Here is an 18,188-nt window from a genome sequence, read left to right as displayed (position 1 = left end):
TTTTCATACTTAAAATCACATTTTCGATTTCTTTAAGGTCTTATCAATATTTTGTAGTTCTGTCATCTCATTTGTTCAGTTGTATTTTAATAGTTACACATTTACAACATTTTACATTTCACTTGCTTTTCTGTCAATTTCATCAGTGTCTTTCATAAAATTTGGTGAACCACCCGTTTATTTGGTTTAGCCTTTAAATGCATTTAACAAGGTTGCCACATGTCTTCGGCTGTTAAACCAAAGCAGCCCCTCTCCAGCTCCGTCCTAGCTCTTGTTTACACAACTTTAATGGTTTCCAACTACTTATGGTTTGAGAAAGTTTTTTCTTCTGTTTATCCACACCGATAGTTTAAAGCATCTTAACCGTATCTGCTCTGCAGCTTCTATAGCTAGTTTCAACATTTTTAACCTTCATTTTTTGGATTACTTAACCTTTTTGTTAGTCCTTTCAACAAATGAAACCTCAGTTCACAAATTTCATATTTAATTATATATAATTTCTTTCTACATATATAGTTTATGTAAAAACATAAAACTAAAATGTTTATGTGTATTAACAGCACTGTGTATTAGATTTAAAATACTATAAACTAAATACATTCACATCCTGACAGTATATATGAAAGTTCACTTTATAGTGATACTGTGCTCCAAGTCTGAGCAAGATAACCCGTTGAAACTGTTTAAAGAGTTATCCGTTGGTGTTGCACAAAATATTTCAAAGGACCACAACTCGTAAACCAGGCAAGGTACAAAAATGCATATTATTAACTGCAAAAATTTACTTCACAGTGTTTAGTTCTGTAAGCTGAACACCGTCAAAGCTGGTATCAGTATTGCATATTATACAGTACTGCTTTCCATATATTTTAAAGGGTCATATAATAAATTATCCTAAACCAGGCAATGAACATTCATGTCTCTATAATATAGTTCACACATTAACTTTAAAGATATGTTTCTTAAGTTTGGGCCAAATTCCATTAAAACTGTTGGAATTATCCATTTGAACAATGATTTCTGACAGACAGATGGACAAGCAGCAATAATCCCCACGCTCCCAACCCACAAAAACTGTTTTGGGAAGCATTAAAATGGTACCAATGTATAATGAGCTAGGTCCAAATTGTAAATTGTAAAGCTGTCACAGGAGTGACGAATTATACCCCCACACTACAGCCTTGTCACAGAAGTAAGCCAATGTCAAAGTCGAACTGTTCTGGATCACCGTGACCTTGACCTTTGACCTCAAAATCAATTCCATCAGTCATCTGCTAGTCATAAACAACTTTCCTATCAACTTTCATGACCCTAGGCCCAAGCGTTCTCAAGTTATCCGCAAATGGTTTAACTGTTCCGGGTCACTGTGACCATGACCTTTGACCTACTGACCTCAAAGTCAAACTTGACCTGTATTTTAGGATATTACACCTGTGAACCAAAAATTGTTTAAATCTGTCAAGCCTTTCACGAGTTATCGTCCGGAAACCATGAAAACCAATGGACCAACCGGCAAGAGCACTCCTTAAACCCTCCCCCAAACAAATAATTACAGGACTAGGAATATATCAAGTAAATAGAGACTGTGGTTTTGAGATTATTTCTTTGTTTTACCAGCACATCACATACAAATATAATTATACTCTTAGTACAGTCAATAACATTATGTTAAGTAGAAATACGACTTGTTTTTTTATCATACCTCTGAAAATAACAAAATACATGTATTTTTAGCATGTCGTAAATTTTATATTGCTAGCTGAAACAAAAAAAGGTGGCTTGACAGTATTCATATCAATCTGGACACAAAACCAGTTTTTTTTTTCATCAGATACAAATACTTGAACAAATGATATATATCGTGAACTGATTTTTAGAATTTACCTTACATGATGTAACATACATCACACATGAACGGTTGCTTCACTTACTTCTACAATCAAAGCAATGGTAGAATTAAGTTCTAGTGTACTAGTAATCAGTAACAAGAGCTGTCAGTGGACAGCGCGCTCGACTATTCTCAGTGCTTGATAGTATAATATAAGCTATGAGTAAAACTTTAACATTACAATAAGCATATTCTAAGTCGAAAAGGGGCCATAATTCAGTCAAAATGCTTGATAGAGTTGCCTCCTCCTTTTTAAAGACTGGGGTCATGATGGTTAACAAGTATGCAAAATATGAAAGCAATAACTCAATGGACTTTGAAAATATTTTGGGTGGTACGCAAACTTTAACATTATTCTAAGTCGAAAAGGGGCCATAATTCAGTCAAAATGCTTGATAGAGTTGCCTCCTCCTTTTTACAGACTGGAGTCATGATGGTAAACAAGTATGCAAAATATGAAAGCAATATCTCAATGGACTTTGAAAATTTTTTGGGTGGTACGCAAACTTTAACATTTGTGTGACGCTCACGCTAGCGCTCACGCCGGGGCGAGTAGGATAGCTCCCCTATTCTTCGAATAGTCGAGCTAAAAATGACAAAGATGTAAAGTTGCTGGGACGTCTTAAACCTACAACCTCCTTGTTCAGATATACACACTGTATATATCTACAAGGCTATATATGTTCCATACAAATCTCTGAACATATTATTTAAAGTTAACTCTTTTACATATATATTCATAAACAATATCAAAGTCTTTGTTCTAAAAATATCTGAACAATTATTCACTTCACACATTTTACAGTGTGATTTCGATTTTTTCTTTTCCAAGGGTCATAAGATCAAGTCAGGAGACCAGTCTCCAAAAATTTGATTGGCTGATTCTAAGCTTACTTTTGAAACTGACCAATGACAAAGGTTACATTTTGAGACTGGTTTCACACTAAAACGTTTTTTTTCTAATACTTAGTCCAAGCTCACAAGTGCCAAATTATTTTTTCTATCTGTCATAAATAGTTTATTGTGAGGGTAAAGCTAACAAAGTTTGCTGTCCAGAGGGTAGGTAGTTAACGTTCCGTGACTGTGACAGTTGGTACGCAATGTCTTCTGCCGCTTCAATTTTTCTCAGTTCTACAAGACCCTCTCCAGCTTCGCCAATCGCCTTAGCAACCAGGTTAGCAGCTGTTGATTCACCTTCAGCTCGGATAATGGCAGCATTTTTCACTTGTTCTTCCTGCAAACATAATTTTGTCATACCAGCATAATGAGCATTGTAAGCATTTGGGCCGTTCAATGAGAAAACCTGTATTTAGTGACAAAAAAATCAAAATTGAGATAACAAAATATTCATGAAGAACATTCTTAGTCATCTTCACTATTTCAAGAGTTACAATGATTTTAAGTAAGTCAATGAACGCATTCTGATACGTGATGTTAAGAACGTCATAAAAGCAGTATGACGTCGCCATGCATGGTGTGTACTTTTCAAGTCAGTTATGCAACAAATTTTGCATATCACTTACTAAACATCATATGTTTGAATATTTAGGAACAGTTTAAAATTTTATTGAAAAATAACTTAAGTGTATTTTTGGTTTCATCACTTTCTGTAAGCCAGATGAATGGTTTCCTCAAATGAAAAATTCCACATCCCTAACAAGGTTCTGAACAAGCATCAATAAGGGGCAAGTGATTCCAATCAGCGACCTTATGCACTCGGACACAGAGGTACAGCGACCTTATGCACTCGGACACAGAGACACAGAGATAAAGTCAGAAAGTTTACATAAAGCTGAATCTGCCTTAGCAGCCAAATGTATTAAGCAGCCACTTGCCTTAAGCGACCAGTCAGCAAATTTCCCAAGTTGACTTTCTGTTCTAACTTCAACTTTAACCTGCTGGCAGCAAATGATTCTGCCTTTGCGACCAGTGTAGACCAAGATCAGCCTGCATATCTGTGCAGGCTGATCATGATCATGGTCTGCACTATACACTATTTAGTCAGAAAATTATCAGTGAACACCCCTTTGAATAATAAGTGGTATTGACCAAATTGAATGATGGACCAGTCCATTTTAGAAATTTAGCAGGGTAAAGGTTAAGCAGCCAGATTGTATCAGTTCCTTTGCTGGCTACTTAGTACTGTTTTGACTGAATGTAGACACTTTTAAGAAAATGTGAGAGACCAAGACAGTCCCCTACCCAGTCTATAATGACTGTCTTATATTTAAAGATAATTCAAAGAAAACCCTGTTACGGTAAAGATCAATCAATCAGTTTGTGGAGTCCAAATACATACCTTCTCTACAAGGTATCTTGCACGTTCAGCGTCCTGCTGTGCAACCTGCTTTTGTTCTACGGCGCTTGTGAACTCTGACATGAATGTCAAATGTGTCTAAAGGAAATGTAAAAGAACTTCATTAATTCATTATTAGAGAAAACAACTGTAACAGCTAAAATCTAAAATTGTTGACAGATGGATGTTTGCTAAACAGAATATATTTTGTTCCAAATTAAGGGTTAAAAATGTAGACTAGTAAAAAAGTGATAACAACATGTCAGAGCTGCATCTTTCCAGTTCAGTGTAAATTCATCCGAGGCTTGTCTGGTTTGTAGTGTGTGCCTCTATGTGATTTTGATGTGCTCCGCGCTTCTACTGTATTTTATTTTACAACATTTCGATCAAATCTTTTTAGTTATGGCATTAAATTTCAGGGAGTGACCCTCTGTTGTCCTACATACATGTATATATTTATGTCATTTTGAGTTTATCTCAACACTTGCCAGGGCTATATGTAAATTTAGTAACTAATTAAAAAGATATGAAAAGCTTTAAATTGACCCAAGACAATTTGCAGTTGGATAAATATAATATTCAAGGATATTCAAGAAACCCAAGAAAAAATATTACTTGAATAGAACCTACCAATGAAATGTCATCTAACAACAAACTGAAAGAAGCTGCTCTTTTTGTCAGCTCTTCTCTGACTTTGGCTGACACAATTTCTCTCTGTGTTATCATCTCTGAGGCATCAAACTGGGCCTAAAATATACAAGGAATTCATCAGTAAACTAGAGCTATCACTAAAGGTGATGAATGTACCCCCCGCATGCACTGACACAGTTCACTGCAATTTGACGCACACAAGATTGCATAATTATGTGGACTTATGTATATAGCATGTATGTATACAGTATAGTAACAAAAAACAAAGTCCCATAACTATGCAGAATATTTATCTAAAAGAATGTAACATGCACCATGCACAACTAGGGTTGGTACTGATCACTTGTGTGAAGTTTCATTAAATTGTGTGTAAGGGTTTGGTAGATTAGACACGCACAAGATTGCATATGCAGACTGTATGTACATAGTATGTTAACAAGAAACAAAGTCCCATAACTCTGCAATTTTTGTCGCTGAAAGAACCTAACATGCCCCATGCACAACTACTGTTGTCACTGATCACTTGTGTGAAGTTTCAATAAATTGTGTTAAGGGGATGAGGAGAGATGGTGCGCACAAGATTGTGTCTATGTATATATAGTATAGTAACAAAAAAACAAAGTCCCATAACTCTGCAAATTTTTTTTCTGAAAGAACCTAACATGCCCCATGCACAACTACTGTTGTTACTGATCACTTGTGTGAAGTTTCATAAAATTGTGTCAAGGGGATGAGGAGAGATGGTGCGCACAAGATTGTGTCTATGTATATATAGTATAGTAACAAAAAAACAAAGTCCCATAACTCTGCATTTTTTTTTTCTAAAAGAACCTAACATGCCCGATGCACAACTACTGTTGGTACTGATCACTTGTGTGAAGTTTCATTAAATTGTGTAAAGGGGATGAGGAGAGATGGTGCGCACAAGATTGTGTCTATGTATATAGTATAGTAACAAAAAAACAAAGTCCCATAACTCCGCAAATTTTTTTTCTAAAAGAATCTAACATGCCCCATGCACAACTACTGTTGGTACTGATCAATTGTGTGAAGTTTCATTAAATTCTGTCAAGGGGATAAGGAGAGATGGTGCGCACAAGATTGCGTCTACGGACAGACGGACAGACAGACAGACAGACGGACAGACGGACAGACAGACAGACAGACAACCTGAAACCAGTATACCCCCCCTTACAACTTTGTTGTCAGGGGGTACAAAAATTGTTATACTTGTTTAAATAAGCCGCACTGTCACATGAAATATATTCAGAAATTTTTTGCACAGGAAGTTTTAGGGAAAAGACAAAATTTATAAAACCAAGAAAATGCTACACCAGATCAATAAAAATATTTTTTCAGAGTGGGAGGTGGGGGTGGCAATTTTGTCTTACATTCTATCACACTCTGAGGTACTTACAACAACGGCTTTGAGAACTTCTGTGGTAATGGATGGTAGGACTCTCTCATCATAATCGATACCAAGGTTTGTGTAAATTGATGGCAATGCCTCTGGCTTTGGTCTTAACAAGATTCTTAATGTGACAGACACCGTCTGTAAATCTGAATAATAAAGGAGAAGAGTTATATCATACATAAAGTCCTAAAATGTAGATCAGACGGTTGTTTCAAATAGTACAGCACAGTATATTTTTCTGTTATTTCACAATGATGGATCATTTCAACAATCATATCAATGATTGACTCTTGCCCTTACAGCCTTTTTGTTTCTATTTTTAGCTGAAGAAGCCCCCATGTGAAGTTTAGCTAGCCATTATGACCAAATTTCAGAAAGTTTCATGTATGAACAAAGTTTTTTAAATTTGATCAAGTCTGGCAAAGATTAACATAAATCAAGTTGTTCACGAGAAGAAATCACTTAACTTAATCACTCTTGAATCTACTTCCTGATGAAAGAATCATAATGTCATATCTAAACTGTGAACCAGTGGGACTCTAACCTACAGGTGGGTCCTACACATGAAGTGGTTGGCTTCTTCAACATTAGGGAAATTATTGATGACAAGGGGGCCATGATGACCCTATATCGCTCACCTGTTAAACTTGGCCTTGGAATCATCAAGATAAACATTCTGATCAATTTTCTTGAAGATAGGGTCATAAACATGGCCTCTAGAGTGATAACAAGCTTTTATTTGATTTGAGCAGGTGACCTAATTTTTGACCCCACATTAAACCTAGTTTTAAACTTGGCCTAGGAATCATCAAGATAAACATTCTGACCAAGTTTCATAAAGATAGGGTCATAAATATGGCTCTCAAGCTTTTCCTTTGATTTGAGCAGGTGACCTAGTTTTGGATGCCACATGACCCAGTTTCAAACCTGGCCTAAAAATCATCAAGATAAATATTCTTACCAAGTTTCATGAAGATAGGGTCATAAATGTGGCCTCAAGAGTGTTAACAACCTTTTCCTTTAATCTGACCAGGTGACCTAGTTTTTTTACCCCATATGACCCAGTTTTTGAACTTGGCATTGGAATCATCAAGATAAACATTCTAAGTTTCATGAACTAAGTTTCCCCTTCTCGATGCGTAAATTTTCCTCCGAAAATAAAAAAAAATCGCCAATCAATTAAATCATAATTTACTAGTTTATTTTGTTATTTTTTATATAGAAAACAGTTCACCGTGGTATCGCGCGTTTTGTTTACATCGACACCGGTATTATACGAGTAACTTACCATGATAAATCAGTATCATCGAAGCGCTTTACTAAAACGCGAATTTCGGAATTCTCACAGTTGAGCTTTGCATCTTCTGGCCGGTCAGGGTTTGATTTTATGCTTTGAGAAGGGACTACTCAATGCACTGTCCAACTAATCCAACAAATGCACTTTTTTTTACAGTTCATTTTATATTGTGACAGGTCAAATGTAACGGTGGCTGCAAATGTCAGAAATAGCAAGAGCTGTCTCTGTAGGATGACACATGCCCCCGATGGCACTTTGAATGAATAGTTATGGCCGATGTTAGAGTTTAGGACCTTTGACCTACGGAGCTCGGTCTTGCGCGCGACACATCGTCTTACTGTGTCACACATTCATGCATAGTTATTTTAAAATCCATGCATGAATGACAAAGATATGGACCAGACATGCCCATCAATGCACTATCATGAAAAATGATCTTTAACGTCTAAGTGTGACCTTGACCTTTGAGCTACGGACCTGGGTCTTGCGTGTGACACGTCGTCTTACTGTGGTACACATTCATGTCAAGTTATTTGAAAATCCATCCATCGATGACAAAGATATGGACCGGACACGCCCATCAATGCACTATCCTTTAACGTCTAAGTGTGACCTTGACCTTTGAGCTACGAACCTGGGTCTTGCGCATGACACGTCGTCTTACTGTGGTACACCTTTATGCCAAGTTATTTGAAAATCCATCCATCAATGACAAAGATATGGACCTGACACGCCCATCAATGCACTATCCTTTAACGTCTAAATGTGACCTTGACCTTTGAGCTACGGACCTGGGTCTTGCGCACTGCACCTCCACTTACTGTGGTACACATTCATGCGTAGTTATTTGAAAATCCATCCATCGATGACAAAGATATGGACCGGACACGCCCATCAATGCACTATCCTTTAACGTCTAAGTGTGACCTTGACCTTTGAGTTACGGACCTGGGTCTTGCGCACTGAACATCGTCTTACTGTGGTACACATTCATGCCAAGTTATTTGAAAATCCATCCATCGATGACAAAGATATGGACCGGACACGAAAATTGCGGACAGACCGACAGACAGACAGAGTTCAAAAACTACATGCCTCCCTTCGGGGGCATAAAAAAGCAGCCACTCAGCGACAGTAAGCTTGTCTAGGAAGGGACCTAATGTCTGTTGTAAATTTTGGTAGGTCAGTTTTTCTGGGGACTGAATGTTCAACATTTTCTGGTCAAAAATGGGTGTCTTATCCACCACATTTGAAAAACTTATTTGGTTATAATTTATAACAGTTGTTTTGCCATCTGGTATTACTATGCTACATTGTGTTATATGTCATGTCACATGTTCTTATGGGCCCTGAATTTATCAATAAACTTGAAACTTGTTTAATACTTCAACACCAACGAAAATTCCCCTTTTCTTAGTTTTACGTCGTTTTTTCCCCCTCCAAAGGGCACTGACCCCCTTCCCCTAAAAGTGAAAAAAAAAAAACACTGGATATAGTCATAAATGTGACCTCTAGGGTATTATTGTACTATTTTATTGACCTGTCAAACTGCATATTGATTACATGGTCGGTGCACAGAATATTTAATCTTCGGTTGATTTTCGATACATTCCGTACAGTGTACGGAAAGTCACCTGCAATTAAAATGGTTTAATATTTAAAGCGTGTATACCGAGGTTCGATAGTCACGATAGCTCAGTGGTCACTGTCAGTAGCATGAAACCTCGAGCTCATAAATAAACCGTGCAGTATCTGTATTTTTTTCACAAACACTTTGTACATGTACATTTTATCTAATATTTCCTCCATTGTATTTTTACAACTATTTTTTTTTATTTCTTTTTTAATTTCTTTTCTTTAATATCATTTTTATTCACGGTTTATTTTAGTATATTACAATTTCATAGATATTAATTAAAACAAGCTATATTCATGATTCAGTTTTGATCGCTATAATTTCAGTGCGAAACACATTTAAACATGAAGCCCGTGAATTTTGATTTTCAGGTGTCCCCTTGTAATTTAAAACACATAAACCAATGAACAATTAAAAATGAAAATAAAAAATGTTCTCACTTATGGGCTCGAACCAGCAATTTCCCGCATAAAAACCATGTGTTGTAACCAATGAGCTATCGATATGAATGACAAATAAGGGTTTCACTTACAATACTAATAATGGCATTTAGACACTTAACCAAAATTTATTCCCGTAAAACATACGGATAGCACCGAAGTTGGGCCAAATATTATAATATCGAACGCACAGAGCGTATAATGTATGCACATTTGACAGGTTAAAAAAATAGCACAATAACAAGCCTTTCCTTTGATTTGACCTGGTGACCTAGTGTTTGACCCCATATGAGCCAGTTGTGAAGTTGGCCTAGATATCATCAAGATAAACATTCTGTGCATGTTTGTATCAAATCAAAGCATAAATGAAACCTCTGTATGGCTGAAAGGGCCAAAATGGAAAATTTACATTCTTTCAGGGGCAGTAACTCTAGAACCCATGATGGAATCTAGCCAGTTTTCGAAAGGAACCGAGATAATTGTGACTTAAGTTGTGTGTAAGTGTGGTTAAAATCAGATGTAAAATGTCACTTCTATCGTGTTCACAAGGTAAAAATTAACAAATTTTGGCTCTTTCAGGGGTCAATCAGGGGCCGTAACTTCGGAACCTATGATTGGATCTGACGGAATCATCATGGGATCCAAGATCTATTGTTGTTAAAGATTTTTTTTTTTGGATTTAACGTCGCACCGACACATGACAGGTCATATGGCAAATTCCAGCTTTAATGGTGGAGGAAGACTCCAGGTGCCCCTCCGTGCATTATTTCATCATGAGCGGGCACCTGGGTAGAACCACCGACCTTCTGTAAGCCAGCTGGATGGCTTCCTCACATGAAGAATTCAACGCCCAGAGTAATGCTCGAACCCACATCGATGAGGGCCAAGTGATTTGAAGTCAGCAACCTTAACCACACGGCCACAGAGGCCCCATTGTTAAAGATATCTTGCAAGTTTGTATCAAATACAACCATAAATGAAGTCTCTATATGGCTGCAAAAGCCAAAATAGCAAATTTTGGCCTTTTAAGGGGCCCCAACTCTGGAACTCATGATGGGATATGGCAAGTTTTCGAAAGGAACCAAGATATTATGCCAAAACAAGTTGTGTGAAAGGTTTATCAAAATCAATTGCAAAATGTGGTCTCTATCTAGTTTACAAGCCAAAAATAGCAAATTTTGGCCCTTTAAGGGGCCATAACTCTGGAACTCATGATGGGATCTGGCTAGTTTTCGAAAGGAATCGAGATATTATGCCAATACAACCTGTGTGCAAGTTTTATTAAATTCAATTGCAAAATGTGGTCTCTATCTTCACAAGCCAAAAATAGAAATTTTGGCCCTTTACGGGGCCATAACTCTGGAACCCATGATGGGATATGGCCAGTTTTCGAAAGGAACCGAGATATTATGCCAATACAAGTTGTGTGCAAGTTTCATTAAAATCGGTTGCAAAATATGGTCTCTATCGTGTTCACAAGAAATTGTGAATGGACGGACAATCACAAAAGCTCACCCTGTCAGTATGTGACCGGTGATCTAATAAAACGTGACAAACCTTTGCTTCCTGTGGCTACTGGTATGTTTCTTGGCTTAGCTCGTACATCAAATATGATTGGTCTTTGTACCCAGGGGATGAGGAAATGTGTTCCTTCTCCAACAATAGTCTCTTGTACACCACGGAATCTGTCAAATATCACAGCTCGATGTCCACCATCAACTATAACAGCAGTAATGATAAAATCATGAATATGCCAGCACTAACAATAAAACTTGCATTACAACACATCTTACAGAGCAAAGTGACTATTCATACAGAAACTGTGCCAAAAATTCTAAAAGACATGTAACTGCTATGCAAATATTTTATATACAGTTGAAACTTGCTATCTCGAATCTGAAGGGGTCCAGCATTTTCATTTGTGAACTAACCAAAATTTGACTTAAAACGGTAATTTGTGCACGTATTTTCAAGATGAGACTTGAAAATATCCCCGAGATAGCAGGCATCGGAGTTAAGCGGTTTGAGAGATCGATTAAATGTTACGGCAACACAAAAAAGCCTGTTTGAAACATAAGATATAGGCGTCAATTGGAACATCATTGAATACACCAATTGGTGCATCATATACCAACTGCACATCATGCACCAATCAGACTATGTACTAGACATGAGCATAGACGATACAATGTAAATTTGAGTGCGCAACACCAAGCTCAGATCAATAATTATATTCCTTGGGCAAGAAAATCCTGTTTAAAATCTTGAGACCTGAGCTTAGTTTGTTTTTTAAAAGGCCAAGAGATATTTGGGGATTTATGGACAGTTGGCAGGGGTGAGGGTAAAGGTAAATTTTATTTACCATCCCTTTGTGAAATATTGAACACGAGATCTATAGGGCTTTTGAGAGACCCTATTAAGAACAGTTAAAACCAATTATACCTTACCCCCAGCAATTTGCTGATACCCATCGACTGAGGCAATTGTGATAAAGTGCCTTGCCCAAGAACACACCGCAATGGGAGGTTAGGAATCGAACCCAGGTCCTTCACCCTTGTAGGAAAGCGTCTTTGCTCTCTTGACCAATGCGTCCACTTAAAGGAGCTGAGAGATACTGGCGGACAGTTGGCAGGGGTGGAGGAGGAAAGAGGGGGCAAACACCTAAGTGTCTGTGCTCTGACCATGATTTGAACCACAGACCTTTTAAGTTTTGAGAGTGGCTAGAGGTCCGGTAACTAGACCTCTAGACCTAGAGGTCCGGTAATCAATATGAATACTGAGAACGGTATTTACAAAGTGCTAGAAGACTAAAATTTTATCTTTAAAAACGGGAGATGATTTCAAAAATTTGTTTTCGTATTTTTTCGTTGTTTTAAATAAATGGTAAGTCACAGGAAACAGAAGTATTTATAATTCTTTAATCCCGGGGAAAAACACGAAATAATTGATAGCAATATGTACGCCGTAATCGGAAGCTTTTATTGTTTTTCACGGGACTGATTAATTAAAATAATAAACTTATTTTTTCTTTAGTATTTAAGACATGGATTGTGCTCATGAATTGTTGAATTCGTTTTACTGCTTGAGTAAACAGATAACGGTAAGACCCGGAGTCTAGCTAGAGGTCCGGTAATCAATATACATGTACTATTATGAACTGTAATACACTTCTTTCGTTTTACAGTACCAGCGTTTAAGGCAAGGATCACTTTTGGCAGATACCTTTATGAGGTAAATTCCCATTTGCCTTGAATCAATGAGATTTTGACAAAATGAATGGGATTTTTTCTTTTTATAATGAGATTTTACATCGGCGGACAGCCTTTATTACACTGAAAAGCAAACATCTGTTTATTTGTAATAACAATTTATCTTTATAAATAAACAAAACAGTTCCTTTCAGAGACACTTTTAACATAACAGTCTTCAACTTAATTTTTTTTAAGCACTAGCCCGTTAGTGCTTAAAAAAAATTAAGTTGAAGACTGTTATGATAAAAGTGTCTCTGAAAGGAACTGTTTTGTTTATTTATAAAGATAAATTGTTATTACAAACAAGAGCTGTCCGTAAGACAGCCAAGCTCGACTATTCGAAATATTGTCCCAGAAGCAGGAAAATATTACCCAAAAAGGTTAAATATCAAAAGAGTTTTAAGTTCAAAAGGGGGAATAATTTGACCAAAATGCATATCAGTTATGGGACTTGCTGCTATCAACTAGTTTTATAACCCCGAAGGCACATGTGAAGTTTCAATTCAATATCTGCATTAGTTTTGGAGATAGAAACTTGCATGTAAAACTTTAACCAGAATTTTCAAAGTCCAAAAGGGGGCATAATTTGCCCAAAATACATGCCAGAGTTATGGGACTTGATCCAGTGAGGTTAGTAATTGATCTAGAAAAAGTAAAAATAAGTTTCAAATCTATATGCCTTTTAGAAATAGCTGTATGTACTTGCACGCAAAACTTTAACCAGAATTTGCTAAGTCCAAAAGGGGGCATAATTTGGCCAAAATGAAGGTCAGAGTTATGGGACTTGCTGCTATCAACTAGTTTTATAACCCCGAAAACACATGTGAAGTTTCAAATCAATATTTGCATTACTTTTGGAGATAATAACTTGCATGTAAAACTTTAACCAAAATTTTCTAAGTCTAAAAGGGGGCATAATTTGCTCAAAAAACATGTCAGAGTTATGGGTCTTGACCCAGTGAGGTTGGTAATTGATCTAGAAAAAGAAAAAGTAAGTTTCAAATCTATATGCCTTTTAGAAATAGCTGTATGTACTTGCACGCAAAACTTTAACCAGAATTTTCTAAGTCCAAAAGGGGGCATAATTTGGCCAAAATGAATGTCAGAGTTATGGGACTTGCTGCTATCAACTAGTTTTATAACCCCGAAGACACATGTGAAGTTTCAAATCAATATCTGCATTAGTTTCAGAGATAGTAACTTGCATGTAAAACTTTAACCAGAATTTTCTAAGTCTAAAAGGGGGCATAATTTGCTCAAAAAACATGTCAGAGTTATGGGTCTTGACCCAGTGAGGTTGGTAATTGATCTAGAAAAAGAAAAAGTAAGTTTCAAATCTATATGCCTTTTAGAAATAGCTGTATGTACTTGCACGCAAAACTTTAACCAGAATTTTCTAAGTCCAAAAGGGGGCATAATTTGGCCAAAATGAAAGTCAGAGTTATGGGACTTGCTGCTATCAACTAGTTTTCTAACCCCGAAGACACATGTGAAGTTTCAAATCAATATCTGCATTAGTTTTGGAGATAGTAACTTGCATGTAAAACTTTAACCAAAATTTTCTAAGTCCAAAAGGGGGCATAATTTGCTCAAAATACATGTCAGAGTTATGGGACTTGACCCAGAGAGGTTGGTAATTGACCTAGAAAAAGAAAAAATAAGTGTCAAAGCTATATGCCTTTAATTGATGGCTGTATGTACTTGCATGCAAAAACTTAACCAAGGTGTGACGCCGACGCCGACGCCAGGGTGAGTAGAATAGCTAGACTATTCTTCGAATAGTCGAGCTAAAAAACAGATGTTTGCTTTTCAGTAGCCTGTTCCGGCTAGTGCCTTTGAAATAGTACTAGCCCGAATCCAAGTTTGCTAGCCCGAAAAGTAATTCGTATTTCAGCATTGTATGAAATGAAACAGCATTGCTTTGTAGAGCAATACTTTCCTGTAAATAAATAGTCATAACTCATTAACAGGTTGATGTTTCTTTGTTATTTATTCTCTGAAGCTGAAGGACAGAACAAACAAAAACACGGCCTCCTCTGATAACTCTGGCTCATAATCATCATCCTCAAAGTCATATTTCTCATTCACAGCAGGGCTTCCTTTAGGATTCAATTTCATGGAGTCAGGACTGCCTAACATTCAGATTTTGGAGTCCCTTTTAAATTTTCTTGGAGTCCTAGTACTACTTTGTACAATGACTCTTTTTCATCATCATCATCAGTACTATCATCGTCATATATAATTGGTTCAAAAAATGTGTAAAGTAATAGAATTGAGAGAAAACATTATATTTAACAAAAAATATTTTATAGTTTTATTATAGGTATATAGCAACAGTCAGCATTTTATTAAAATCAACAAACTTACTGTTCTTCCTCTACATAATAAAAATCCACAAAAAAATCTAAAGTACATTTTTATACACCTGACGTAGAATTATGTCAAATTACATCAGTCACCTGGCAATGTCCAACCAGTTAACTTTCATCCCACATGATGACATCAAAGAGAAATGCCAAAAATCAATAAAGGAAAATTTCCCTTTGAAGTTTAGCTGCCATGTGCTGGTGTTTATTTCAGGCTATTCATCAAAATGTGTCATAGATATAGATCAAACCTAAATTATATAGGTAAATAGGAGACAGATTGAAGTGTTGGTTTTTTTTTTTAATACTGAAAAAGAAGGATTTATAATTTTTTGAAAATCCAAAGTAAGTAGCAAATTTATTACTGATCGGAAAAAAGGTTTTTAACTTTGACTTTGAACTGTCTATTTTACTCACCAATTTGCAAATAAAATTTATTCATTTATTTTTTTGTGCTGAAATTGTCGATATCATTGCGACAATTAGTTCTTTATTGCATGTACTTTTTTATTATTGACAATTAGCGCCTTCTCAACATGTCAACTGATCTGAATGACGGTTTACATTTACAGACGGTCTCTTTATCAAACACGATGCTTTCACACTCCAAACATGACATCTAAAGAAATGCCGACAGTCTTTAGGAGGCTGTCAATCATCAAGAGTTAAACCGCTTTGATTAGTTACGGGGCGGAGCTAATCACATCATTAACTGAAGTTACATCATGGTGTACAGTATTGCTTTTGTCGTCCTTCGAAAATTTTGGAAGTCCTCTCTGGTGAATGTACATAAAAAATGGCGGAATGTGTATTGAAAAGTGTACACAATTGACATATATTGGATATTAGGGGTTTAAAAGGTAAAGTTATCCTGTTAAATTCACTTGACCTGTCGGGCGTTAAGGTTGGATTTTATACTCGACCGATCTGCAAATCACTCGACTCGGGCTTCGGGCTGGCGGTTTAAGTCGAAGACTGACATAACTCAATATTCTGTGCCTGAATAAGTTGATGAAGCTGTAGCCGAGTGCTGGGTCCACATGCATTTTTCCTTTCAGTAAGGAGTTAACTTTGAGCTTTTACTTCGAAGCTGCTCTGTCCAAGTGAAAGTTCAGTTATATTTTAATCTTTCTGGATCTGATACACTTCCATTAGGCCACGACAGCTTTGAAGTCAAACTCATAATGACCCTACCCTCCCCCTCGATTACAAACATTTCATATGGAATTTCAAGTGTTCAGCATTTTTTTCATGAAGGGACTTCACCAGGGGTTTCTCCACCTTGTTGTTATTCTCACTGCTACCCGTTCGCGAGAATGGAAGCTTCAACTTGGCGAAAATAGGTGATTTTTGCCTGGTAATCATTATCACCGGTCGCTCTAAGGAGATAAAAGCAAAATTCAAGAGCCCAATAAACGTCATACGATCAGCAAGTAACATTAAGTCTGCATTGCAGCAAAAAGTCGCAATTTCGGCAAAAGACCCATGGCCGCGCAGATGCGATTTTTGAGCAAAATTTATGCAATTTTAACCAAAAAACCGCGAGAATATCGCCGCCACAAGTGATCCCTGACAAGGTAATTGCTGGTAAAAGTTATGATTAGTTGTCATAAAGGTGCCTTTATTACGTTTATTTTTGTAAATATTTTATGTATAATTAGCTCTCACTCTGGTTCGATACACACTGAATATGAAATTTTAACAGCGATTTCCGGTAGTCACCGTTATTTATTTACTCAAGCTGTAAAACGAATTCAACAATTCATGAGCATAATCCACGTCTTAAATAGGGAAGAAAACATTCAGTTTATTATTTTTATTCATCAGTCCTGAGAAAAACAATAAAAACTTCCGATTACGGCATACAAATTGCTATTAACTATTTGTCGAATTTTCAATCATGTTTTTCCCGGGATTAAAGTTATAAATACTTCTGTTTCCATGTATTCAAAACGAGAAAAATACGAAACAAATATTTGAAATCATCTCCCGTTTTTAAAGATAAAAAATTATGTAGTCTCCTAGCTCTTTGTAAATACTGTTCTCGGTATTCATTTTGATTACCGGACCTCTAGCCTGCCCTGTACGGGTTGTCTAGAGGGACCTGTAGACTCTGGGTCTAGAGGTCCGTTTACCAGACCCCTAGCCACTGCCTCAAGTTTTTAATAAATAATTTTGGCAGTAAAGCATGTAACTTATCACGACACTAGGCGACTGGTTACCCTCAGGGTATTGAAGAACTAACAAACATGATGAGTACAAGTATAAATACAGTATTTTATACCGTTATATAATGCAGAATTTACGACCGACCCGGCGACAACAAGGCCTACACCAAGAGTTCCTAGGGAATTAAGAAGACGTGCCATACTCTTTGTACGATCGCAGAACAATTTAACGTAGTTGCTTTATTGTTTCAATTATCTAAAGTGTGATAAATCGATTAAGATTAGAATGTTTAAGGTGTTAAATAATTCAATGTCAATCTGACGAAAGTGCAGCATGTATTTCAAACCGGAAGTTAAAACACGGTGTACATGTAAAATAATCAATGTCATTATTTTTTGAAGGGTTGAAGACCTATTTTGGCGAAGTAGATGTCCGCCCATGCAGTCTGGTAATCCGCATAAAACTGTCCGCATAGAACTTTGATGAATTCAACATAAGAGTCTTTCATAAATGTCTAAAAACATATTTCTTTCAGAACTTACAAAATACAGCACAGCTCTAAACTGTATGTCAAGAAAATTATTAAATATTATCTTCATTCAGAAAGAAAAATGTGTTAAAGCAAAGAGCTATAAAACTATTTTAAGTGTGTTATACTTCTTTGGTTAAAGGTAAGATTTATATAACGTCGAATATAATCAACATACATACTAGGTATCCAGTAACAGAAACTGTGCTTATTTTACCTCTTGGTACAGCCATTTAAATGCTGAGTGCCCA

At 36.5% G+C, this 18,188-nt stretch overlaps 1 protein-coding gene across 1 annotated transcript; it reads right to left on the bottom strand.

Annotated features, from left to right (window-relative positions):
* Positions 1–1,584: 1,584 nt before the first annotated feature.
* LOC123536619 (prohibitin 1-like) lies at positions 1,585–17,768 on the bottom strand. The gene is made up of 6 exons (XM_045319944.2): positions 17,524–17,768; positions 11,180–11,341; positions 6,253–6,395; positions 4,815–4,931; positions 4,188–4,283; positions 1,585–3,122 (listed from the first exon to the last, which is right to left on the bottom strand). Exons 1-6 carry the CDS (start codon positions 17,606–17,608, stop codon positions 2,907–2,909), a joined length of 819 nt encoding a protein of 272 aa, XP_045175879.1. The 5' UTR covers positions 17,609–17,768; the 3' UTR covers positions 1,585–2,906.
* Positions 17,769–18,188: the final 420 nt, after the last annotated feature.

The sequence above is a fragment of the Mercenaria mercenaria genome, chromosome 17 (genome assembly GCF_021730395.1).
Source record: "Mercenaria mercenaria strain notata chromosome 17, MADL_Memer_1, whole genome shotgun sequence".
Classification (NCBI taxonomy): domain Eukaryota; kingdom Metazoa; phylum Mollusca; class Bivalvia; order Venerida; family Veneridae; genus Mercenaria; species Mercenaria mercenaria.
The sequence above is the reverse complement of the archived record's forward strand: the minus strand, read 5'-3'. Positions and strand labels throughout refer to the sequence as shown.

What these genes read in the sequence shown, in the direction of transcription:
- LOC123536619 (XM_045319944.2), bottom strand. Translation starts at nt 17,608, where the DNA reads ATGGCACGTCTTCTTAATTCCCTAGGAACTCTTGGTGTAGGCCTTGTT. An exon ending in TGTTAGATGACATTTCATTG is followed by an intron (nt 4,284 to 4,814) that starts GTAGGTTCTATT and finishes CATTTCCTTTAG; the next exon opens with ACACATTTGACATTCATGTC. An exon ending in CAAGATACCTTGTAGAGAAG is followed by an intron (nt 3,123 to 4,187) that starts GTATGTATTTGG and finishes TTATGTTTGCAG; the next exon opens with GAAGAACAAGTGAAAAATGC.